This window comes from Hemicordylus capensis, chromosome 1 (genome assembly GCF_027244095.1).
Source record: "Hemicordylus capensis ecotype Gifberg chromosome 1, rHemCap1.1.pri, whole genome shotgun sequence".
Classification (NCBI taxonomy): domain Eukaryota; kingdom Metazoa; phylum Chordata; class Lepidosauria; order Squamata; family Cordylidae; genus Hemicordylus; species Hemicordylus capensis.
This window is the reverse complement of record NC_069657.1, coordinates 369,028,603-369,054,232: the sequence shown is the minus strand read 5'-3', so window position 1 is coordinate 369,054,232 and position 25,630 is coordinate 369,028,603. Positions and strand designations below refer to the sequence as shown.

The 25,630-nt window shown below is 43.2% G+C and overlaps 1 protein-coding gene across 4 annotated transcripts in view; it reads left to right on the top strand.

Annotated features, from left to right (window-relative positions):
• Positions 1–25,630, top strand: part of AGPAT4 (1-acylglycerol-3-phosphate O-acyltransferase 4) — a 92,091-nt gene that overhangs the window by 40,153 nt on the left and 26,308 nt on the right. For all 4 annotated transcript variants that reach the window (XM_053295134.1, XM_053295110.1, XM_053295118.1 and 1 more), the window contains one exon: positions 15,212–15,381. In XM_053295134.1, the coding sequence (XP_053151109.1) occupies positions 15,212–15,381 (170 nt within the window). The remainder of the gene's footprint in view (positions 1–15,211; positions 15,382–25,630) is intronic.

Genomic DNA, 25,630 nt, shown 5'->3' with positions numbered 1-25,630 from the left:
GTAAACATGCTTAGTATTGGGCTAATAGGTTCAGTGTCACCCTATCTCTAATTGAATAAATATCTACCACATTTTAATTTTTATCATTACATAAGAACAGCCCTGCTGGATCAGGCCCAAGGCCCATCTAGTCCAGCATCCTGTTTCACACAGTGGCCCACCGGATGCTACCGGAAGCCACAGGCAGGAGTTGAAGGCATGCCCTCCCTCTTGCTGTCACTCCCCTGCAACTGGTACTCAGAGGCATCCTGCCTTTGAGGCTGGAGGTGGCCCACAGCCCTCCGACTAGTAGCCGTCGATAGACCTCTTCTCCATGAAGTTATCCAAACCCTTCTTAAAGCCATCCAGGTTGTTGGCTGTCACCACATCTCGTGGCAGAGAATTCCACAAGTGGATTATGCGTTGTGTGAAAAAGTACTTCCGTTTGTTGGCCCTAGATTTCCTGGCAATCAATTTCATGGGATGACCCCGTCGCACGCGTGCCGTACATGACAAAACGTGGTATGCGTAAACCATTGCGAGCACCGCAATGGGCACATGCGTACACTCAACTTCCTTTTTTGCCGGGCAACAACGGGGGCAGGGGTGGCAGGGAGGAACACTGCCACCCCAAAAACTTTGCAAAAAGTCAAGCGCCGGAGGGGGGAAAGCGGCGAGAGGGGTAAGTACTACCCTCCTGCCCTTAAAGCTCCATACCCCACCCCTGCCAGACCGGCCTCAATCCAGACCGGTTCGGGGGCGTCTATCATGGCCCTGGACCAGTCAGCACATCCCTGTTTTCCAGTTCTATAATGCCATTTTTTAGTGTGGTGACCAGAATTGTACGCAGTACTCCAGGTGTGGCCGCACCATAGTTTTGTATAAGGGCATTATAATATTAGCATTTTATTTTCAATCCCTTTCCTAATGATCCCGAGCATGGAATTGGCCTTTTTTCACAGCTGCTGCACATTGAGTCAACACTTTCAACGAGCTGTCCACCATGACCCCAAGATCCCTCTCCTGGTCAGTCACCGACAGCTCAGATCCCATCAGCGTATACTTGAATTTGGAGTTTTTTGTCCCAATGCGCATCGAAGAAATGTGTCGAGAAAGTGGATAGAGAATCATTATTTCATTTGTGTGCAAAACTAAGCAAATTTTGAAGGGCACGGCAATGTTATACAAATCCCCAGACAAGGTTCTGCCCAAACACAGGGCCTCCAAAAAAAATCCATATAGACCCCTGCTAACTTGGCAAAGAGGAACCTTTTAATGTGGTGATGCTCTTTATTTAGCAGGGGAAGAGTAACTGGCCCTATCCACCCCCAGCAGAGTACCTCCAGTGACTGTTGCTGGTGTCTATCTCATGTTTATTTTTAGATTGTGAGCCCTTTAGGGACAGGGATCCATCTTATTTATTTATTATTTCTCTGTGTAAACCACCCTAAGCCGTTTTTGGAAGGGCGGTAAAGAAATCGAATTATTATTAATAATAATATACACATATTTTGATATAATTATGATAAAGCTGTACCCTTAGGGAACACTATCCAGTTACGTAGGGAGTTATAAAACTCAACCAATAAAATTATATCTATATGCACACAACATAGTCATTAAGATGGTCTTTATATCGAATTAAAAAGTCCAATAGTCCAAAAGTTCATCAATAAGATGGGAGAAGTCCAAGTCAATCTTCCCAATGTCTTGTTTTAGCCGAACGATAACATAACAATAATTATGCCAGCATCTGTTCATGGATAGGCTGTTTCCAGACACATTTCAACTCTAATTGAGTCTTCATCAGCGGCAAATGTAATATTTAATAAAATATCATATATACTGTTTACCTCTACCCAGCCTAAGGATAGGACTATTGTTAGCTGCTATCTTCAGCTGATATAGAGGCCATCTTAAAGACTATGGGGTGTGTGTGTGTGTTTTATAACTCCCTGTGTAACTGGATAGTGTTCCCTAAGCATATCGTTTTGTGATAAATATATTAAAATATTTGTATACAGCTGGATTCTTCTTGGACAGCTTGATATATTGCTTCATCCATATAAGGTTTTGTGCTTGCGTGTCTGCCCAAACACACAGCTTGATGTCATGAGGCTTAAGGGAATGATGGGTGGACAAGGGCAAGGCGATGTACTGTAACACACCTCAGCTTTTCAGTATTCTCCCCGCCCCATGCTTGAGCTGAGCAGCACAATCTCCCTTCCAGCCCAATTCCCAATGGGTATATTGCATGTTCCAAAGTACTCTGGATTCCTGTTCCCATACTACTGAAAAGGTGTTTGACAAATGTTCTGTACAAAAACAAAAGTCTGCATGCTAATTATTCAAAACCATTAGTATGTGTGCGCTTTTGGTGTCCCGCTTCCACATGAAGCAATTCTAGATTGTGACTTTTATAAATCTTAATACACACTCTTGCTCTCCCAGTTCCTGGAAACCTTCATTTAGTACAGAGAACCACTTCCTATGTGGGAAGGGAGAAATCCTTGCAGCTGTTGATGTCTGAATAGCTACATAATGTGCATAGCCTTTGCGCATCCTGCAGCCTTGGTATGTATGTAGAGCATAGGCTTCCTGTTTGGCATAAAATGGAATGTGGGTTGCTTATTTTTCAAGTAAGTCATGAACTTAAAGGTGCTTGTCCTCTCCACCCCCAGCAGTCTGTTTTGACCTTGTAAAGTCTCTTATAACTATATTGGTCCTAATCACAATGAAGAAGTTTCCTAAATAGTATTTTATCCTTATTATAGTCCTTGCATTTTGAAAGAGTCTGAATTCTATAGCACATATTTCCTGTGATACTATTTTTAAAGCAACTGCTGGGAAGATTGTTATGAAAGTTTTTCCATTTTAATGTAGTGGTCATTTCGTCTGTGCTTACTCTGTGACCAGCCAGCTGAGGCATTTCATGAAAGTGGTAGCTTTCCTGAGGAACAGAAAGGGAGTACCCAACATCGGATTTAGCTGATAAAATGTCCCTAGATCAAAAGCAGTTCTGTGTCTTTATAGTACTGGAAGACCTGCCATTCTGGAATTAGATCTACATTCCGTGCTTTAAAGGATTTCAGCTATGCTACATAACACAAATGGGACAACTAGAATGAAGAAATTCTTGTGTACATTTTCTTCTCCGCGTAAGCCTGGAGCCACTCGCGCTGAAGAAATAGGTTAGGCATGACAGTACATGTTATGTCTAGAGCTGTTACTTGTGTCATTTGGATTGCAAATCAGGAGAGTAGTAAAGCCCAGCCAGTAGAAGAAAAGGTTACTAGAATTTTAATATTTGCTTCTGGAGCAAGCCTGTGATCTTATTTCTGTTTTATTCAAATAAGTTGAGCATATTTAGCCATTTTATTTTTCAAAACAAATTTAATGCAGCCTTGCAAAAAGTACTCCTTCTTCTTACAAAATAGAAAGTTAGGATATAAGACTTTTTAAAAACTGATAATCCACAAAGAAGTAAACTGGTGTGCCTATACCTGTTGTATGTCAAAAAGGTGTCATGCTCAGTGACCATGACAGGCTATTCACCTAGTAGGATCTCATACTCTTTCTGGAAGTCTGTTCCATTAGTTCATTGGCAACAGCCAGAGATTAAATACTCTTTCTACAGTTCTTAATGTGGACTTTGAATTGAATTATTCATCGAATAGACACTACAATATAATGTGGAGAAATGCAAAATTCAGGTGACTTATTAAACTTAATATCTAGCTATGCTGCATTAGTTCTATGGATATCTCTCTCGACTGCTCTGCTTTGTGACTTCTTCTTAGAAAGGGTCCTCTTGCATGCAGCAAAAATTGCTACAAAAAACTTTTGAGAGAAAATTGATTTTCTCTCAGTGCTTTGCTTGGGCTTCATATGTATCTTCTACCATGCCCTCAGAAACCTTTCCGCTGTAGTTGTTGCCAGCATTGTGGTCCCTTCTGCAACCTTGGTCTAATATTGGAGATATTATTTCGAGTCCAAAAGTGTTGGAAGTCCTTTCTACCTCAATTTCTCTTGCACAATCCAAAATTGTACACAAGGCTACCAAATTTAAAAACCTATTCATATGCAGGTAGGAGTGTTTGTGTGTTGCGGGTGGGGGAGGGGGAGGGGGAGATGTCTGGTATTTTATCATTTTGTAGAAAAAATGAATTGTGTATGAAACCAGTTTGTGCACAACTTACTCTAAAATACACATGTGTGTGTTTGCACACACACAGTTTCCTGTTGGATTATTTTTAAACTATCTTTTATTAGGTCTCATAAAAACATTGTCTTGCATTTAAAAACCTTCCTGGAGGTCAATGAGACTTAAGCCTTGGGTTATGGTGGCTTTGAATGTGTGCATCTGTTTTTCTGTTTGTACAGTGCAGGTTTGTTCTAAATCACGTTGAGTATTCTTCCTGAAATCTTATATCTTCTTGCAATCTGACTGTTCATATGTAGGTTTTTTTGTCATGTACTTCCCTTGTTCTCTTTTCTCATGCATGGGCTCCCCAGTGAATTGAATAAACATCAATTTGCTCGCAAGCACTAAAGATGCTGATTGAACACAGCATGGGAGTGAAGCAGGGACTATCTGGCACTGGTAAAAAACATTCACTGGTTGGTGGCACAGATGTGGAAAACGGGAAGAAAGTGGAGCACTGACTATATGCTGAAGTTCTAGGATTGTGGGTGTGATACTGAGCAAAAGAGGGAGCCGAAAAGCTGAGCGGTTTTGAATTAAATAATTTTCTAAGGGTGCAATCCACATTTAGTTCAAGTAATTTCCTTTTTTGTTGTGGTGCTTCATGGTTCTGGATTGCATGCTCTCTGCATAATACTACTAGGAAGTGCCCCTTAACTGTGATGACTAAGAAAATAGGGATAGGAAAGACCTGTTGAACACATGGTGAGAGAGGAAAGAGTTGAATGTCCCTGGTCCTGCCCCTTTACTCAGTCTAGTTGATTACTCTTCAGCTGCTGTGTCAGGATCCCAAACTGGGTTACAAGCCAACCCAGAGTAGACTGAATCAGAGGCACAACTGCAATTTCTTTGGACTTTTTTTCAAAAACATTTTAAAATAGGGGAGAAGGGGAATCATGCCAAGGAGAGTGATAAAGAGAAAATGAGTAGGACAGAGAGCGAGACAGAGATGGGCATATAGTAAAAGAAAAAGTGGGATGTATCCCATGTAAAAGTTTAGGGTTAAAGATGAGCCCTGTATCTGAAAGGTGGAAGACTGCAATGGTAGTCCATTTCCACTACCTCCCCACCCCCCACCAGCAAAAGTTAAAGTAAATATTTGGTTGGCTCAGTTTCCTGACAGTGACAGCAGCTTCAGTGAAGGGTGTTAGATGGAAAGTGGTGGAGGGAAACCCCGCCCCCCAGAATACACACCCTTCCATGCCTCAGATCTCTTTATTAAAGCTGATGCAACAGTTGCGCTTCCCAAGTTGTCAACTGGAGTGGACAAGTATGGGTTTCTTCAAACCTCTACCTGCAAGACTGGTATAGCAGTGACTTCAGCTAAGAACCCTTAAGACACCTAAGTCTAGGGACAATATTTGGTAATCTTGCGTATAGACAGCAAAGCTCTAAGGCGTCTATAATATCTAGCTCTAAGGCTTCTATAATAACTTACAGAATCAGAACTTTTCGCTATTAAAATCACATCCATCTTCTTCCTCCTGAGTTTTCTATACACTTTTCCTTTAACATGCTCTGTATATTCACATGGGTACATTGAGGGATAGTAGTGTTTGCCTTTTTCTGCCATGAATTTGTTGATACTAAATCTATGTTCTTGATGTTTGCAGCCTCTCCTGAAGAACCTCTGAAAAATGCTCATATACTAATTAACTTTAAACATGCAGAATACAATCCTACTCAGTTGAACGGCATTAAGAACAAAGCCAGGTGGCGGACAAGCTAAGGAGTTGGTGACCCTAATTTGCAAGAGCTGAATAATATATTTAGTATGAAAATTGCAAACACACACAATCTCTTAAGCTGTGCCATAGCAGTATATGTGGGTTTTCCCAGATTGTGAAATCCACCTCCACAGAAGAAACTAGCATACAAAGGCTGCTGCATATATACAAGTAATCAAGCAGATTTTACTATTCTACATAGTAAACACCTGATTTAAATGTCATCTTTCAAGTGCACTTGAGAGAACTATTTTGAGCTTCAAGCTGGCCTGAAGCTCTATGTGGCATTAATTCTTAATAGGGAAGAAGATTTTGTATTCACGATGGTTTCCAGCATTAAAGTTGAGTTTTAGCTGAGGTTCCCATGTTTTTCTTCTGAAAAGCACCTGGTAGTGTTCCTTGACAAAGTGCAGTTTTGTGTCTCACAGCTTTATGTCTCTCTGCTTTTATGATAAATTTTAAATATGCTCTTATAACAGGTGCAGTGAGATAACTATCATTTAATGAATTTGTGGATACAGTGGTACTTTACCTTAGTTCAGTTCTAAGTGAACCCTCTTTCTGCATCCACACTGCTGAGTACCTTATTGCATTCCCCATGAGAGGGGTGCAACTAGATTCTTGACAACATTCTGTATAAATGCCTACCTCTTTCCTCCTGGCCCAGTTGCTCTGCAGACACGTGTACTCAGATGAAGAGTATAAAAGCAGCACTACTGGATTGAACCAAGGGGGTCCATCTGATTCAACATCCTTAGTGTTTCCAACAACAGTCTCAGCAACTTCTGGGAAGCACAGAACTAAGGCAACAGCCTTTCCCCCTCTACCAGCGTAATATCTGGGCTACAAATTAATAAAGCAAATGTGTGCTAAAGCAAATTGCTAGAGAGCTCAATTATGCCTGTTCTAGTTTAGACTGTATGGAAGTGATGCCTCGTATCAAGGATTTGCACCAAGGGAGTGCTCTGAGCTGAAGAAACTTGAGCTAAATTCAAACCTACCAGTGCAGCATCTGGAAGAATTTGCACTAAGTGCATTTATGGAGGAAGATGGTGCCACCTTTGCCCTTCTTATAATATACATAAAAACTAGTCTCTTGAGTTCTGTCAAACTCTAGTTTCTCATTCCAGCATGAAAGAAACGTGAATCCAAGCTGGATATACACCCATACCTCTGCTTAATGGGTAAGGAGGCATCTTTTAAAGTGATGACTTTCTTATATTTAGCAGGGAAAGAGTAACTGTCCCTAATCAATCCCAGTACAGCATTTCTCCAGGAACTGTTGCCGATGCCATAGGAATATAGGAAGTTGCCTTATACCGAGTCAGACCATTGGTCCATCTAGCACTATATTGTCTCCACTGACCGGCAGAAGCTTCTCCAAGGTGGAAGCCTGCTGGTGGAAGGAAGAAGAAAGACTTCATTTGGCCTTGGCAGACCCCAGAGTGAGAGGCTGGGGTCCCTGCCTGGCTGCTGCCTCCTCTGCTCCCCGCTTTGTTTGCCATCTGCTCCAGCCAGGACTGTCTGTGGTGGTGAGTCCTTGAAGGACTGGGGCCAGCGGTGACTGGGCAGTTTTCATTCCTGTGTTCCACCTGTTAGAGCTGCAGCAGCCCAGGACTATATAGGCACACTGCCAGTGGTGGCGTGCCCGCCACAGAGGGGGGGCGAGACCAAAGGGGGTTGCCCCTTTGGGGGGGCCACTTCGGGGGAGAACGAGGGTGAGGGCCAGATCCTCTGTTCAATTATTAGATTGGGGAGGAGCTACTTAACACTAGAGCTTCTGTTTAGCTGTTTTTAGAACTGGCCTGAAATTGCTACAATATGTTTGGGTTCTTCTGGAGATGGGGAAATAGGGGGTGCCTTTGAATGTGGGGTCGCTATCCTGGTGGTGGTGGTGGTAGGGAATAGAAGGAGCAATGTCAGGTCAGCAGGCCATTCTAGGGGAAGGGTGGACAGAAATTTAATTGCTGTCCCCCCTTCTGACTGTCCTGCCAGCTCTCTGACCTCAGGGAGCACTGCCAACAACCCAAATAGCCTTATTCTGCTTCTCTGCAATGCCAGGTCAGTCCAAAATAAATCTGTACTCCTCCGTGATTTGATTATGGATGAAGGGGCTGACCTGGTGTGTATTACTGAGACTTGTTTGGGGGAGGCCAGTTTTTCCCTCCAGGATATTCTGTAGAGAAGCAGGTGAGGGGACGTGGGCAGGGAGGTGGAGTGGCTGTGGTCTATAAGGATAACATCTCCCTTACCCAGGGTCCCTGTTAGGGTATCAGACCATATTGAATGCGTGTGCTTGAGTTTGGGGACCAGGGATAGATTGGGACTTGTGTTGGTGTACCGATCACCCCGCTGCCCAACGGAATCCCTTACTAAGCTCATGGACTTGGTCATGGAACTTGTGTTGGAGTCTCCCAGACTTTTGGTGCTGGGGGACTTCAATGTTCATCTTGGGACCAATTTGTCCGGGGCAGCTCAGGAGTTCATCGAGGCCATGACAACTATGAGCCTATCCCAAGTGGTCTCTGGATCGACACATATTGCAGGTCACACACTTGATTTGGTCTTTTACTCCGATCAGGGTGGTGTTCCGTGGGTGGGGACTCCTGTGATTTCTCGATTGTCATGGACGGACCACCATCTGGTTAAGGTTGGACTTACGACCACTTCCCTTCTCCAGGAGTGAGGGGCCTATTAGAATGGTCCGCCTGAAGAGGTTATTGGATCCAGTAGGATTCCAAGAAGCCTTGGAGGGATTTAATGTTGGCTTTGCTGGTGATCCTGTTGATGCCCTGGTGGAAAATTGGAACAACTTGCTCACCAGGGCAGTAGACATGATTGCTCCTAAGTGTCCCCTTCGACCTGCTTCAAAACTGGCCACTTGGCATACGGAAGATCTGTGGGGGCTGAAGTGGCAAGGTATGAGACTGGAGCGCAAGTGGAGAAAGACTCTATTCGAATCCGACAGATTACGATATAGAGCACATTTAAAGATCTATGCTCAGGCGATATGTGTGGCAAAGAATCGGTTCTTTCCTGCCTGTCTTGCCTCTGCGAGTTCATGTCCGGTGGAGTTGTTCAGGGTTATGAGGGGACAATCTGCCCCCGCCTCCCTTGAACCAGAATCAGTTACCTCCTGCGATGTGTTTAAAGCATTTTTCACAGATAAAATCTCTTGGATTCGGGCCGTTAGATGGAGACTCCACGATTAATTTGATGTCTGAACTGGAGGTGTCTGACAACTCCTCTTATGCAACTCGACTAGATTGGTTTCAGTTTGTGACTCCTGAGGATGTGGACAAGCTGCTTGGAGTGGTGAGGCCTACCACTTGCTCTCTTGATCCTTGTCCAACATGGCTTGTTCTATCTAGCAGGGAGGCTGTTGTAGGCGGCCTGGTGGAAATCATAAATGCCTCTCTGAGGGAGGGCAGGATGCCTCCTTGTCTCAAGGAGGCAATTATTAGACCTCTTCTTAAGAAGCCTGCATTAGATCCCTCAGAGTTGAGCAATTATAGGCCTGTTTACAACCTCCCATGGTTGGGCAAGGTAATTGAGAGGGTGGTAGCCTCTCAGCTCCAGGCGGTCTTGGAGGAAACTGATTATCTAGATCCATTTCAACCTGGTTTTCGGGTGGGCTATGGGGTGGAGACTGCCTTGGTTGGCCTGATGGATGATCTCCAATTGGGAATTGACAGAAGAAGTGGTCTTTTGGTCCTTTTGGATCTCTCGGAAGCTTTCAATACTATTGAGTATCCTTCTGAACGTCTGAGGGAGTTGGGGGTGGGAGGCATTGTTTTACGGTGGTTCCGCTCCTATCTTTCGGACAGATTCCAGATGGTGTTGATCGGAGACTGTTGCTCTTCGAGATCTGAGCTTAAGTATGGTGTCCTCCAAGGCTCCATAATTTCTCCAATGCTCTTTAACATCTACATGAAACCGTTGGGAGAGATCATCAGGGGATTTGGAGCTGGGTGTTATCAGTATGCTGATAACACCCAGATCTACTTCTCCATGTCAACAACTTCAGGAGTTGGCATGTCCTCCCTAAATGCCTGCCTGGAAGCAGTAATGGGCTGGATGAGGGAGAATAAACTGAAGCTGAATCCAGATAAGACGGAGGTACTTATTGTGCGGGGACAGAACTCTAGAGACTCCCTGTTCTAGATGGGGTCACACTTCCCCAAAAGGAACGGGTTTGCAGTTTGGGAGTACTTCTGGATTCACACCTCCCCCTGGTATCTCAGATTGAGGCAGTGGCCAGGGGTGCTTTCTGTCACCTCCAGCCGATATGCCAGCTGCGCCCATTTCTCAAGATCAGTGACCTCAAAACAGTGGTACATTTGTTGGTAACCTCCAGACTTTTCTGTAATGCGCTCTATGTGGGGCTGCCTTTGTACGTAGTCTGGGAACTTCAGTTGGTTCAGAATGTGGCAGCCAGGTTGGTCTCTGAGTCATCTTGGAGAGACCACATTACACCTCTTCTGATGGAGTTACACTGGCTGCCAATAGGTTTCCGGGCAAAACACGAAGTGCTAGTTATAACTTATAAAGCCCTAAATGGCTTAGGCCCTGGGTATTTGAGAGAATGTCGTCTTCATTATGAGCCCCACCATCCATTGCATTCGTCTCTGGAGGTCCGTCTCCAGTTGCCACCAGTTCATCTGGGGGCCACACGGAGATGGGCCTTCTCTGTTGTTGCCCTGGGACTATGGAATGCACTCCCTATTGAGATACGATCCTCCCCATCTCTTGACAATTTTTAAAAAAATATTTAAAAACCCATCTTTTTACTCAGGCTTTTTCAACTTCTTAATAATGTATAGGTTTTTAATTCTGTGATTGATTTTTAAATTGTTAGTTTTTAATTGTTTTTATGTGTGTTTAACTGTTTTATCATTGTGAACTGCCCAAAGACACGAGTGTGGGGTGGTATAAAAGTGGAATCCCATATAATAAAACCCTAAGGTACCTGCGTCCGTGTCTCTGGCAGGTGTTCTGCGCATGTGCAAGGGGGCGTGGCCTCCACGCCTCCCTGGCACCCCTCCCCTTCCCGAGGCGCGACTTGGTCTCTCCCGATCCCCCTCTGGCCGTGGCGGTTGTCGTTGGGAGCTTGCGCAGCGGCCGTTGAGGAGAGACGCAGCGGCAGTAGAGTCCGCGGCGGCGGGCGGAAGAAGCAAAAGGCGCTCCGGAAAAACACGCCCGACTGCTCGGAGAAGAGGGGCCGCAGAGCGGGCTCCCGCTGCTTCATTAGCATTGTTTTGCTGTTGCCCCGCATGGGATTATAGTGGCGACAGCAACGGCGGCCCCATGTTTTCTCCCAGCCAGGAGGAGCACTGCGCGCCCAACAAGGAGCCCGTCAAATACGGGGAGCTGGTGGTCCCAGCTGGGCGCACAGTGCTCCTCCTGGCTGGGAGAAAACATGGGGCCGCCTCTTCCCCGAGCGGTCGGGCGTGTTTTGCCGGAGCTCCTTTTGCTTCCTCCGCCCGCTGGCGCGGACTCTACTGCCGCTGCATCTCTCCTCAACGGCCGCTGCGCGAGCTCCCAACAACAACCGCCACGGCCAGAGGGGGATCGGGAGAGACCAAGTTGCGCCTCGGGAAGGGGAGGGGTGCCAGGGAGGCATGGAGGCCACGCCCCCCTCACGCATGCGCAGAACACCCGCCAGAGACACAGACGCAGGTACCTTAGGGTTTTATTATATAGGAGATATATGTGTGTGTGTGTGTGTGTGTGTATTTTTAAAAAATTTTTAAAGCTGGGGTTCATTAATCTCTTCTATGCCATGCATTCTGATGCTTTGCTTTTCTAATATAGAAATCACTCTTGATTTCATGTTTTAGTTATTTTGTGACTGACACACATTAGAAAGAAAAATGAAATAATTTAAACACACACAGTAAACATGAACATTATAAATGGCAAAAATAAGCTTATCATTCTGAACATTCTGAAGGCTGAACATGATGTTGAACTGAAGAAAGTAACAAGTTCTGGTAAGAACTAATCTGCCTACTCTACTTTCAGAATAATCTTAATTGATCATTACCATTCCTGCAAGTTAACCCACTTCAGCCTTAAACATTCACACATCTGCCATCTTGAAAAGTGGTGGGTGACACCATCACAGATTATGCCATTGAGGTGTCCCTACGTGTCACTCAATACAACTGTACCAAATCTGGTTCAATTTGGTTAGACGGTTCACATTAGCCCACCTGTGCCTCAAATCTTCCCATGCCCACCATCTTGAATTTGAGTGAATGACATCACAAACTACGCTATGGATCCCTACAACAATATCCAATTTGGTTCATATTGGTCCAGGCATTGCGAAGTTGATGGGGTGGGGCTCTTGCACATGTATACTCTCTCTCTCTCTCTCTCCCCCAGGTGATCTCATAAGCTTTCTTTCCTTAAGGAAAATAGGATAAAAATTAGCAAATTGCCAGATCCAGACAGCATCTACCCAGGAGTTTTTAAAACAACTCAAATGTTAAGTTACTTATCTTCTAACAGCAATATGTAACTGATGCTAAAATCAGGCTTGGTGTCATTGTCTCTTATGTCAGACAATTGCCCATCAATGGGTAACGCAGGCAATAGAAGGAAACGGGTAGGAGAAATGTTGATCTGATTTTGGCAGTGCCACTAAGAGTCCTAAAACACCAGATCTTTATTAACTAGCAGTTGTTTTAGAAAAAACTGGAAGTGTAATTTGCCTTCTCCATACTCAGAATGGTAGCCTTTCTGCTTTGCCTGAATGGTAATAACCTTTTACAAGTAGGAAGATTCTATTCTATGTAACAAGTGGGAAATGAGCAGAATTTATAGAAACAGAGATGTACATTCTCATTTGTGCAGTGTTAATTCAAAACATCTGGAGAAGGGCTCACAACGGCCACCTTTTGATATTTTGTAGGTTAGGGTTGCTGTGAACAAGAAAGAGGGGAGGATTTAATTACAGGAAGAATGGAAAGCTAGCTATTTTGCAGTGGTAGTGAGGAGGTGGCAGATGAGAATATGTTTTGAATGACTTTGCTCTGCTGTGCTGCTGGTTGCTGGGTAATAAATTACTGTGGCAATAAAGTTGTAGCATGATGCTAGAATTATAGTACACTGGCATTGGTGACTCTCTCTTGACAATGGAAGAACGAGAGAGAATGGAAATAGTAAGATTTAAAGCAAACATGGGAAAATCTTCCAAGGCTGCTTCTGTTTTACACAATACAAAAGCTAACCAATTTAGAATTAAGCTTTAGGGTGAACATAACATAAGAACAGCCCTGCTGGATCAGGCCCAAGGCCCATCTAGTCCAACATCCTGTTTCACACAGTGGCCCACCAGATGCCGCTGGAAGCCGCAGGCAGGAGTTGAGGGCATGCCCTCTCTCCTGCTGTCACTCCCCTGCAACTAGTACTTGGAAGCATCCTGCCTTTGAGGCTGGAGGTGGCCTTTAGCCCTCCAACTAGTAGCCGATGATAGTCCTCTCCTCCATGAAGTTATCCAAACCCCTCTTAAAGCCATCCAGGTTGTTGGCAGTCACCACATCTCATGGCAGAGAATTCCACAAGTTGATTATGCGTTGTGTGAAAAAGTACTTCCGTTTGTTGGCCCTAGATTTCCTGGCAATCAATTTCATGGGATGACCCCTGGTTCTAGTGTTGTGTGAGAGGGAGAAGAATTTCAATCACACAGCCTATTTCTAAGACACAGGGAGGCAGTGGCGTAACTACCATTAGGCAAGGGGAGGCGGCTGCTTGGGGCCCCCCACGCCTCGAGGGGCCCCCCAGAGGCAAGTCACATGACTCCCCAACACCCGCAGAGCTTTGGTGCCGTGGAAAAGCCAACCCCAAGTTTGGAGCAAAGGCTGCATGCATGCAGCAAAGTCCTTGTCTGCAGAAGCAACTCTGAGCTGGGAGCACTCTTCCCCATGGGAGGGTGGAGGGACGGGGTTAAAGCGAGGGAATGGAGTTTTCTAGAGAAGCTGGCATAATGGGGATGTGAGTGTGTGTGCACTATATATTGTGAAGTGTGTGTGTATCGGCGAGGGGCCCATTTTAAAATTTTGTCTCTGGGCCCAATCCAGCTTTGTTACGCCCCTGCAGGGAGGCAGTTCATATGTTCCTAATTAGGATAGGACAAATGTTCTACCCAAGTTCGGGAGCTGTGCATTCTTCCCTTTTTGCATGTGTGCAAATGAAAACCCAGGTAGGAGGCGCAGGCAGAGATGGTGTGCTAAGTGGCAGCTGGGTAGGAGGGCTTTTCCTCCTACCTCATTCAGCAGCTGAGTACAGCTGCTGATTAGGATGGGAGCAGCTGCCACTTAGCAGACCATCTCTGCCTGCACCTCCTAACTGGTTTTTCGTTCTCACACATGCAAAAAAGGGGAGCATGCACAGCTCCTGATCCTCATTAGGGTCATGTGAACTGCCTTAGAGCATACTGCTATAAGCTCTAGTTAGCTTTCAACTTTGTAATTCTCTTGAAAAAGGTAAATGCTTTGTTCAAGAGTATTCAAAAAAGGCTGCACTGAAAAAGGGCAAGTAACAAAACCCAAAGAGAGCATATGATATTTCATGGGAAACAGATTTTGAGGAACATTGGGCTGTGTGCATGCATGTGAGGAAAGACACATTTGTTCACCCATGCTTTTAATGAGATAGTGATTTAATAGTTTTTAATAACTTTAATGTTTTAAATTTTAAATTGTAATGTTTTAACCTTTTTATTGGTTTTATTGTAAACCTCCCAAAGACTTGTGTTTTGGGTGGTATACAAACATGTTAAATAAATTTTAAAAAATTGTTTTCTTTTTGGTCTGTTTTATTCATTCCCAGTCACCCCAGTCTCTGAGAGCAGTCCTAGGACAGCCTTTCAGGTGCTCTGCCCATATACATTTTCAGAGGAGTGCCAGTTCCTAGTTTCCTTTTTTTTTGTTTAACACTTTCATTGGGATGCTTCTTTGCAGGAGAGACCTGTTCTCAGCTTCTCCACTATTCCTAGTGATATAAATGGCAGGTAAAAACACAAGGGCCCTACAGAAAACTAAAACCAGACACCAGCTCCTTCAGCCAGTGCTTAAGAGGATAATATACTTTTCTTTTCCTCATCCATTCTCCCCACATGTTCCTGTTGCTTGTACAGCGTATCTGCTCATTGTAAGCACAGGTTTTTATTTAGAGAGGCTTCAGCCATTTTCATCATCTTCTGTGGAGATGAGACTGAATGCTCTGACAAATGACTGGTGTATAGAGACGTGTCTACTATGTATATTTATTGATTTATTATTGTTTGTTCCAGAGTTGGTGATGTTGCTGGAATGGTGGTCGGGCACTACTTGCACCCTCTACACTGAGCCACAGAATTGCCACAAGTACGGGAAAGAGAATGCCATCGTAATCCTTAATCACAACTTTGAAATTGACTTTCTCTGTGGTTGGAACTTTTGTGAAAGATTTGGGGTTTTAGGGGTGAGTTCTGAATGAGTATTTAAAACAATTAACTTTAAATAGCAAATCTGCGATCACACAGAGTTTATGCAATTTCTGTGGCAGTTTATTTGATTTGAATTCTCTTAATCTACCCTTTTATTTGCTTGTTTTGGTTTAGAAATATTAGAATTGTTTGGAGGAAAGATGGCGCATGATGGTGTGTGGCAAGCCTCTATAACTTGTGACCTATCAAATATAGCTCATCAGCAGCCATGTATTGTGGCCTGCTCAGGCGAGGATGGCCAATCCGAGGCCTTCCAGCTGTTGTTGGACAACAACTCATACAAGCCCTGGCTGTTCACTATGCCCTCTTCATTTTTAAGGGAGGAGAGCTGGTCTTGTGGTAGCAAGCATGATGTGTACCCTTAGCTAAGCAGGGTCTGCCCTGGTTGCATATGAAAGGGAGACTAGAAGTGTGAGCACTGAAAGATATTCCCCTCAGGGGATGGACCCACTCTGGGAAGAGCAGAAGGTTTCAAGTTCCCTCCCTGGCTTCTCCAAGATAGGGCTGAGAGAGAGTCCTGCCTGCAACCTTGGAGAAGCCACTGCCAGTCTGTGAAGACAAAACTGAGCTAGATAGACCAGTGGTCTGAACTCAGTATATGGCAGCTTCCTATGTTCCTATGATGGGAGCTGTATTCCAACAACTGCTATAGAGCCTTAGATTGGCTGTCTGAGTGCTAAGGTCTCTACAAACCCTTCCTATAGCAGTTCCAAGCAACTTGCCAAAACCTGACATATATTGACTTTTTGGTGGGCTGCCATGTCTGACTTGTAGGTTGTGCGCAGTTTGGTGGTTACAAGTTGTGGAATTCTGGTATACATAATAGTGATTACTGCAGTTCAGCCCATTTACAGGGAGGGTTAAAACTGGAAAGCCATTGCATTTTTAAAAGAGCTTGTAATAGGCAAAATACCACACCTGTCAGTGAGCCTGGGAATGTAGGATGAGGAAATCCTTAACCCTGTCAGTGTAATTTGTCTTGTTACTCATCTGTGTCAAATAACAACTGCCTTCAAGAAAATACGGAAGTGGCTGCCCTGAATTAAAAGCCCTATTAACACGTTGTATTGAATATATATCATCAGTATACGCATATACGGTTATTTAAACATTGTGTTTGACATAGAGTAGTACACTTCCGATTTGTATCCTGCACTTGAGGGCACTTGTTCCCAGGATTACTTTTAAAATGAATACAAACACCTATTTAGGTGAATGCATGTACAACCATTGACACAAAAACATGTATACATAAGTACAGACACCTGTATGTAAAATGAAATGCCTGACTAGGACTAGATACAAAGCTGTCTGTGTAGGCACCCTAGCATGGTGCTTTTGCAGCATAGGGATAAGGTAGCTGTATGTGACTCTGTCTCCACTGCTAGTTCTGGATTGGGAATGTCAGCTGGCATCCACCTGCAGCTGCAATGGCAGGATAGTGGCGGTGGCAGCAGCAGATAGAGGGGTGTGTGAGAGTGAGAGAGAGGGGAGGGAGATATATATATGCTGCAATGCAAATGTGCTTCCCAATTAACAGCTCTGATCTCTGTGGATTCAAATAACTAGGGTACAAATAGGAACATGTTAAACTGTGTGGTTTTGGTTACTACTTGCACAATTTAAACATGCTCTGGAGCCATGCTAACTTGGCAAAGAGGCACTTTTTAATGTTGTGATTCTCTTTATTTAGCAGGGGGAGAGTAACTGGCCCTATCCTCCAGTGACTGTTGCTGGTATCTATCTTATGTTTCTTTTAGATTGTGAGCCCTTTGGGGACAGGGATCCATCCATCTTATTTATTTATTATTTCTCTGCGTAAACCGCCCTGAGCCATTTTTGGAAGGGCAGAATAGAAATCAGATTAACAACAACAACAAGCATGCATCCTATTCTTTGCTGGTATAGCAGTTTAAATGTTTGGTCGAAACTTTTAGGTTAATCAAATGAGGAAATATTTTTAAAATTACAGCTTACCTACACTTATTAAATATTTCATGTTGATGCAGACTTAATATATGAATCTGTCTGCTTCTCCTCTCCCATCAACCTCTGCTTTTTTACTCAACAACTGCTTTTTTGGATTTTCCTCTAGCAAGCCTGCTGTCTCAGGAACAGAAATATAATGAAAATGCTGATTCTTTTCAGGTGTGGAAGAACAGTGAAGGGGAAAACTGGTCCCCCTTTTCATTTTCAGCATTTTATGTGGTGTGCTTAATTTTGTGAATACATGCACACTACTGTGGTTAAATGATTGTTTGTGAATGAATAACTGCTTCCCTCTCCAGAAATCTCTCTACTGTGAGATGGGATATAAAAATGATTAGAGCTTGACTTTGTACACTAGGGGTGTGCATGAACCACGGTTCGCTGCAGGAAGTGAGAGCTTTAAGAAAGAGGAGAGCAGGTCTTTACCTGCTTCTTGCTGGGGTGGCGTTCGGCCCAAGTACCCCCGCACAGCGCCAGCATGCACATGGCATCAGCATGGTGTTGCTGACCATGCAAATGGTGACTGCGCATGCATGAATGCCTTGTGTGTGCTGGCGCCTCACGGGGGTACTTGGGCTGATCACCGCCCCAGCAGGAAGCTGTATGGAGTGGTGGAGAGCAGGTAAGAACCTGCTCTGCTCTTTCTTAAAGCTACTGCTCCCCTCTCCGTGCTGAACTGGTGCTCAAACCATGGTTCTTACACACCCCTATTGTACACTTAAAAAATGGAGTGGTGCTCTGAGAACAAAATAAATACATTATAATCTTTTAGCCAAAAACAAACTCCTGATTTCACTATTGGATATCTGTATAAATGGGTGAGGAAGGGAACAGGACTGTCACTTAAAGCCTTGTATGTAACACTAATATGCTAAGTCGGGAATGCAAACCAAACTTCGACACATGCATAAGGAAAACATGTTAAAAAAATTCTAGGGGAAACCCTCTAAAAACTTTGGTGTATTGATGATGTAACACACCAAATGTGGTTGACCTTAGAATCTTCTTCTGTGACTTTCTAAACTTAAGTGTCATTGTGAAAGGTGAGGTAAGCAACTGAGGGTCAAGGGAGAAGTCATTAACTACTGTCTTTAAACTGTAGCTCATATTCCTTCTAAATCCTGTGGTTTAAGTATTCTGAGGACTGATCCTCGCACGTAGGTAAATCACTCAATGGCTTGTGGTTTATCTGACCTCACTGAAATGTATTGTGCTTCAGGAGGTGCTGGCCAACCATAAATTCAAGTTATGATTTTGAGTGAGTGAGTGAGCGTGTGTGTGTGTGTGTGTGTGTGTGTTTGTTTGTTTCAGGCTCTTGGTACAGCCATCTGCCTTCTGCTGCCAAAGGATGTTGAGGTGGCCTCGGATTTATAAGCCAGAGGAGCTTTAAGGCTTACAGGCAGGCCTTGTCCCATTCACCAGCTCTGCCCAATTGCTGCTACCCCCAAAATTCAGTCAGCATCCCATGGCTCCTTTCACATCAAGTCCTCCTCCTCCTCATCACTGGCCAGTCCTCGCTTATATAGCTCCTGATAGCTGGGGCAAGTCTTGTGAGACCTTGCCTTGAGATCTTGAGAGAGCTGATCCTGCAAAGCTACGTTGTCAGTTGATAGCGAGGCAACATCTCCCTGCCTTGGCCAGTGTGAAAGATTCCAGGTGGGCATATTGATGACTACTACTTCTCCTGCCCAAGGGGGTCCTCCCTGCAAGACCCGGGTGGGGAAAGCCCTGACATGAAGCTCACCACATTTACCTGAATACCTGTGGCAATCATCTCCACCCCGGGGGTTCCCGTGTGCGTGCGTGTGTGTGTGTGTGTGAGAGAGAGAGAGAGAGAGATTTTGCCTTCTTTAGGTAGAAGCTCAAATTACATATTTTTAGAAATCAATTAGAGATTGTTTTAAGGACTGTCTTTTATGTGTATATGTGTTTGTATAAATAAATGAAACTATGAATTAAACATCAGTTGACAGCAAATTAACACTCACTAGAAAAAGTGTTGGATAAAGAACATAGGGCAGAGAATCACAGGCAAGGAAGACGGCGGTACTGTCTGGTACTGAAATGCAAATATATTAGAAGTTATAGAGGTGATAACTTCTCTAACTTCTAAAATACTTATTTGATGTATGTACATGATCTGCTGTGCAAAGTTGTTAGATTTTAGGCTAGCCTTGATCTCAAGATTCTCACAAGCTTTTGTGTGTACACTCATATAGCAAAATCAGCATTCTTTTTTATTTCAAAGATAAGCAGAGATATCTCTAGATTTTTCTGAGAACTGTTCCATGAATTAAACTACAGAGTTGTGACGTGTGTGGAAATACTTTACTATAAAGTGGAGCCAACTGTACCTTGTTTCAGAATAAAAGAAGGGGTGCTAAGGGCCCCTAGTCCTGGCCTGCAGTTTGGGGCTGGGAGAGGCAGGGAGCATATACTATGCAAGGTTAGTCATCTGAATCTCAGTGCCTCTTGCTATAAACTGTATTTGAAATATGGAAGAAACCTTTTTGGTTCACTGATATAAGAAGGTAAAATCAGTGGAAACCCCATAACTGGGAAAAATGTAAGTGTTCTTTTTTCCAGAAATTTTAACTATTGCATTTAGGAAAATAAAAGGTATGTTTCCAAAGTACCTTTAAACTTTATGCATTCTAATACAGCTGAATTGCCTATATGAAATTTTAACTAATGTAGCTTTTTAAAAAAACAATGGATTAAAAGTCCAGAAGTTAGGGATCTTAATATCCAGTGGGTTCAGCTGTGCAAGTTGCAGTTTTTGTTGGGCTACAATCAAAAACTTGAGTTCAACACTAGTTCTTAAGACAAGCCAGTGTACTATCCCTACAAAACTGGAATGAGAACACTGATGCAGTGATGAGAGATAAATCTCTCCCCTCGGCTACAAGCAAGTCTTCCAATCAAATCTCTGGTTTCTCAACGTTAATGAGCTTAAATCCTAATATTGTAATGGTAGTACCAAGTAGGGGTGTGCATGGACTGTTTGGCATAGTTCAGTCAGAATTTGAACTGAATTAGAACTGAACCACATGTCTGCAAAGTGGTTCAGGTGAACTGATCGGCTGGTTCATGGTCAAACCGCTTGAATCAGCCCAGTTCATGGTGGTCCGGTTTACGATCAAACCGGTTCTGCACATCCGTAGTACCAAGTACAGTGGTCCCTCGACTTACGAACTACTCGACATAAGTATTTTTCGAGTTACAAACGGCAGTTTTAGATCCGGTTTTAGATGCGGTTTTTTCGACTTACAAATTTTTAGATGGGGTTTCCTCGACTTATGAATTTTACATGCGGTTTCCTTGACTTGCCTGCCTGTTTATTCTTGAAAAGAAATGTTCCTGTGCAGTTTGCAAGCCTTACTGGGGGTCTGGGTCTTTTTTCTAGGCTCCGGAACGCATTAATCCGTTCCCAATGCATTCCTATGGGAAACCGCTTTTCGACTTACGAACTTTTCGACTTACAAATGTGCATTCGGAACGGATTAATTTCGTAAGTAGAGGGACCACTGTAATGGCTTGCATCTGTGAGTGGGTTGTTGGAGATTAATGGCAACATATAGAACTATTTTGCCTGATATCTACTCAAATATGATATTTTTCATTGGATAACTCACACATTCAGTGAAGAGTAACCCTCTTGAACAATCAAGTGATGTACAGTCTATGCCTGTGTGAAGCAGCCATTGGTTTAACTCATTTGCAAAGTAGGAAAATTATTATAGAAGCTAGTTATAGATGCTTGCCATGTGAACTTGATTGGGTTGGCATTTGAAATTCCCTTGTACTATCATTGCGTCAGTTTTACACATGTTCAGCACTGAAATTTGTCTAGGGCCACCTAAGGGAAGGAGGCTTAGTATATTATTTACAAGCCAACATATATATGGAACTTTTGTCCTAGAACTAATTTTAGTCCAGAACTAGAGGGAAAGTGCTTAATTTGATGGTCTTCCTATTGGAATTAATGTCATTGTTGCATATCCTTCTTCCTATTCAGAAGTGATGACCTTCAGTTATTCAGGAGGCTACGTCTTATACCTTGAAGTCTAATGATATTCACTGTAGACATCTAGAGTTGTTGCGCGTTTGCAATCTATGCGGACATGTTGAACTATTTTTAAAACTTGTTACAGTGATGAAACTTCATCTCTGCTGCTTCTGCCAGTCAGTTTTTCGGTGTGTGTGTGTGTGTGTGTGTGTGTGTGTGTGTGTGTGTGTGTGTGTAGGGGTGTGTTAAGACATGCAGTAACCCTCTGGAGTAGGAATGGTACCCCATAAAATATTCTGGATGTGAGGATTGATTCATATGTATTGCATGAGATAAGAATTCAAATAGGCCTGTTGGTGGTTCTTTTTTGATTAGGGAAACAAGCAAACTGAATGAAAGAGGTGTTGGGTCGTCTGACTGTCTTTTGATATTAGGGAATTTTAAGGTTAAATTGCAAGCCTATGAGGCATAGTGTGGTGTTTCTCCTGTCTCTCTCTTTTTGTATAGATTCTGCTGTGTTTGCTTGACTTGAGGTGTGCGATCAGTGGACAGCTCTCCAGGGTTGTTAGCCATTCTGCTTCAGCTTTAGTCAGCCCTCCACCAGAACCTCAGGGGTATACTCGTGAGTCAAATGGGCCATAACCCAAAATTTGGCTTTAAAAAAGCCAAGTCTGGCAACAGAGGCTCCCACAAGCTGAAATGGATTGCATTGTATGCCTAGTATACTTCTTGAACTACTGGACAAACAGGAATAATAAAACCAGGAATAATGTGGGGATCATTACATACTTGATGTAAAGATTGCAAAGATGTGTGTGTGTGTGTGAAGTGCGTCTGATACCTTAAAGCACGGATGCAAAGTATTATTTATTGATTTTGATTTGATTTGATTTGATTTCTATACCGCCCTTCCAAAAATTGCTCAGGGCGGTTTACACAGAGAAACAACAAATAAATCAGATGACTTGTTAAAGACTTATTAGACTTGTGTAAAGTCATATAAGCAATGTTGGAATTGATCTGACATCACTGCAATCAGTTAAAAAATCAGCCAATTTCTGATCTGATACTGGGTCCCCGATATTGGATTGGAATTGTGAGAATTCATGCCGGACTGTCAGAAGCACCATCATTTTGAAACCTAAGAAAATTGGATTGTTCCCCAGGGCGGTCAATGGGGAAATGGAAAAAATATCAGGGGAAAAAAAGAGTTGGGCCCAGAAATTTGGCACTGATGAAGTACATGTTGGCAAGACTCTGTGTAGGAATTTGAAGTGAATCGGACAATTCTACAATTTTTAATGATTTTTATGAGGGGTTCTTGCATAAGAGCACCATTCTGGCAGTGGTAATTGGTGTTCTTGTACATCACCTCACAAGACGAAACAAAAATTGCAGAATTGTCTGATTCACTTTACATGTACTTCACCTGTGCCAAAATATCCAAGTCCTATGCCCAGCTCTTTCCTTTTTCTGATTTTTCTTTCCATTTCCCCATTTAACCTCTACTCTGTGGGAAACAATCCCATGTTAAGTCAGATTTCTGGCTATAAATCCAGTTGTGACCAAACATTCAACATCCCCAGAGGCCCAGTTATCCAATATTTTCAAGATCAGATTGGATTCTGATCTGATCCAATTTTTTTGTACATACACAGCTCTACTAAGTAGTATAGATCCACAATGAAATTAACACACCCACAAGTGATTCACTGAATGTCCTTTAAAAACAATAATGCTTCAATTTAATCAGAGTGAAGGTGCTTACAAATTCACTATTGCACCAAACATAATGGACACTTTAAAGTACCCACCTTAACACTTATGCCATATACGCAGTAAACACATTCTGCAGTCTTGCATATTGTGCTTGCTCCCATGTGTCCATGCTTTCTCTTGGTCTTTCAGCCCCAATCTGAAAGGAGGGGCTTCACATGTAATTCTCTTCCTCTGCAGGTTGGAGGAACGCTAAGGCTCCGGACATTATGGATTCAGTGGCACACTTATCTGCTGTCTTGATAGGCTTTGATTTTGGTTTGGGGAAATGGCATATGTTGACAGGGATGGATGGACACACAGTTGGGGGCAGATGGGCACAGGGGCACTACTTGTTAAATTGTGAAGCAACACACAGTAAGATACTGGAGGTGGCAAGTCACATTTTATGATTAAACATGTATAAGACTGGTCTTTTCACACAGGCTGGATTTGTTTTAAAATGAATAATTTAAATCTTCAGAATGCATAAGCAGAACAAGCCTGCAAAGTTTGTTTTGATAAGCTTGAATAGTTTGCTTTTTTCCTTTTGATTCAGCCTTTACAAGATTGTGCCCTGTGGCTTTAGATGACCTCTGTAAGGGGTTGGTGGTCAGAATCTAGAACGTAAAATCATATATTTCATTGATTGATTGATTGACATTACATTGGCCCCCCATCAGCCTCCTTGTCTGTCTCCCTCAACCCACAGTGGAATAGGATTAAAGACTAAAGGAAATTGTGGGTGTATGGAGGCTAAGTTAAGCACAGTCTGTGAGACTAGCATGTTTTCTCTTTAATTGGCACAGAAACAAAGGGGACTGTTTTAGCTCATCCATTCTTTTTGGTACACAAGTAAATCTGTAAGCACCTTAAACTCCTCTTGAATCAGTTTTTTAAAAAGAAATCTTAGAGTAACAAAATTGTGATATTTCAGATGCTGCCATTTTATTGTTCTGATTCAAGGATTTTCTTGCTAACGATCTGTTGCATGAACAGCCTATATCATTCAATAGGTCGTCTTGTTGAAAGAAATGCACGCTCTCTTCTGCTGCCTCCATTAAAAACAAGGATATAACTCATGCATGCAATATCGTATATGAGTATGGGGGCATGAGAGAGGCTCCATGTAGGGGTATGCAATGCATTTGTTTTTTAAAAGTGGGAGGAGTCTTTTCTCTATCTTCCTGGGTTGTGGTGGTTCATTACTGTAAAGTACATGTGATGCTTTTGCATTTAGCCAAATTATTTTCCATTTCTCTCTCCCCGCACCCCCACACACTTTTGTAAATAAGGATCAAAGATGAAATCAGGAACCAGATCAGTTCTCCCTTGCCCTTATAGTCAAAGCAAAAGGACACACACTTTTTAAAAAAAATCACCAACAAGATAATTTCACTGAATGGTTCAGAATTGGAATGTGGACAGTGGGAACTGAGCCACTTGCCCATGATGTCCACGGCTTTATGAATGGTAAAATTGGCCACAAGAGCCTCTGTGTTTGGCTGACTTCTGTGGTCAAAAATGTTACATTGAACCATTATCATTGGTGAGATGTTAAGGCTGATCTCACAAGCAGCCACACCCAGGGTTAGGCAGCCAAATCTGGACTTGGCTGCCCATGAGAACCACTGGGATCCATGTGGATCATGGCGGTCCTGTAGCACCAAACCCAGCACCGGGTTCCCCAATGCAAGAATCCCCCAATGCATTGTGCTCAGTGCGCGGTGCATGGTGGGATACCTGGAGGCTGGCTCACGTTATCCCGGCTCTCTGAAGATGGGTCATGTGGGAGTGGGGCTGGCACTCCCAGCAACATTCTGTCAATTGTCTGGGGGGAAGGTGAGTGAAGCGAAGCCTTTTTACCCCGCCTGCCCAATCGTGTGAACCAACTTGTCATGTTCTATCAATCTTTTGTGCGTTAGGGACATGAAGTTGTAGTATTTTAAAAGCCAAGGAGGAGGAATAAAATGGCCACATTCATTCAGTATAAGAAGTGTTTATTTTTCACTTGATGCTGAAGCAACATTTCACACAATTGGTAGTCCAGTTTCCGTTTTGACAGTTCAAAAAGGCATCTTAATGACAAAGTGGAAGCTGACAAATGGGAATGAAAAAGAAAGAACAAAGAGCATATTGAAACTGGTGTTACAATTAAGGCACTGTTTTTCGGTACTAAATAGAAGGGTTTTTTCGAATGCAAGCTGCAGTGTGTGGATGATGTTACATCTGCCTAAATCGGACAGATCTTAAGCCTGCTTCTTATAGGAATAACTCATTACCTTTCCCCTGGGTTGTAATAGTGCTGTAGCCAGTTGTAATTACATTTTAGTTGGCACTCTCCAACTGAATCAATAGTTCTAAGTCCCCGTCCCCCCATTTCGTTAGGTGATTGTTAAGCAAGTGATTAGCTTTCTGCTCCCGAATCAACAGGACTCAGACATGTATAACTTGTTGGACAGCAATCCTAT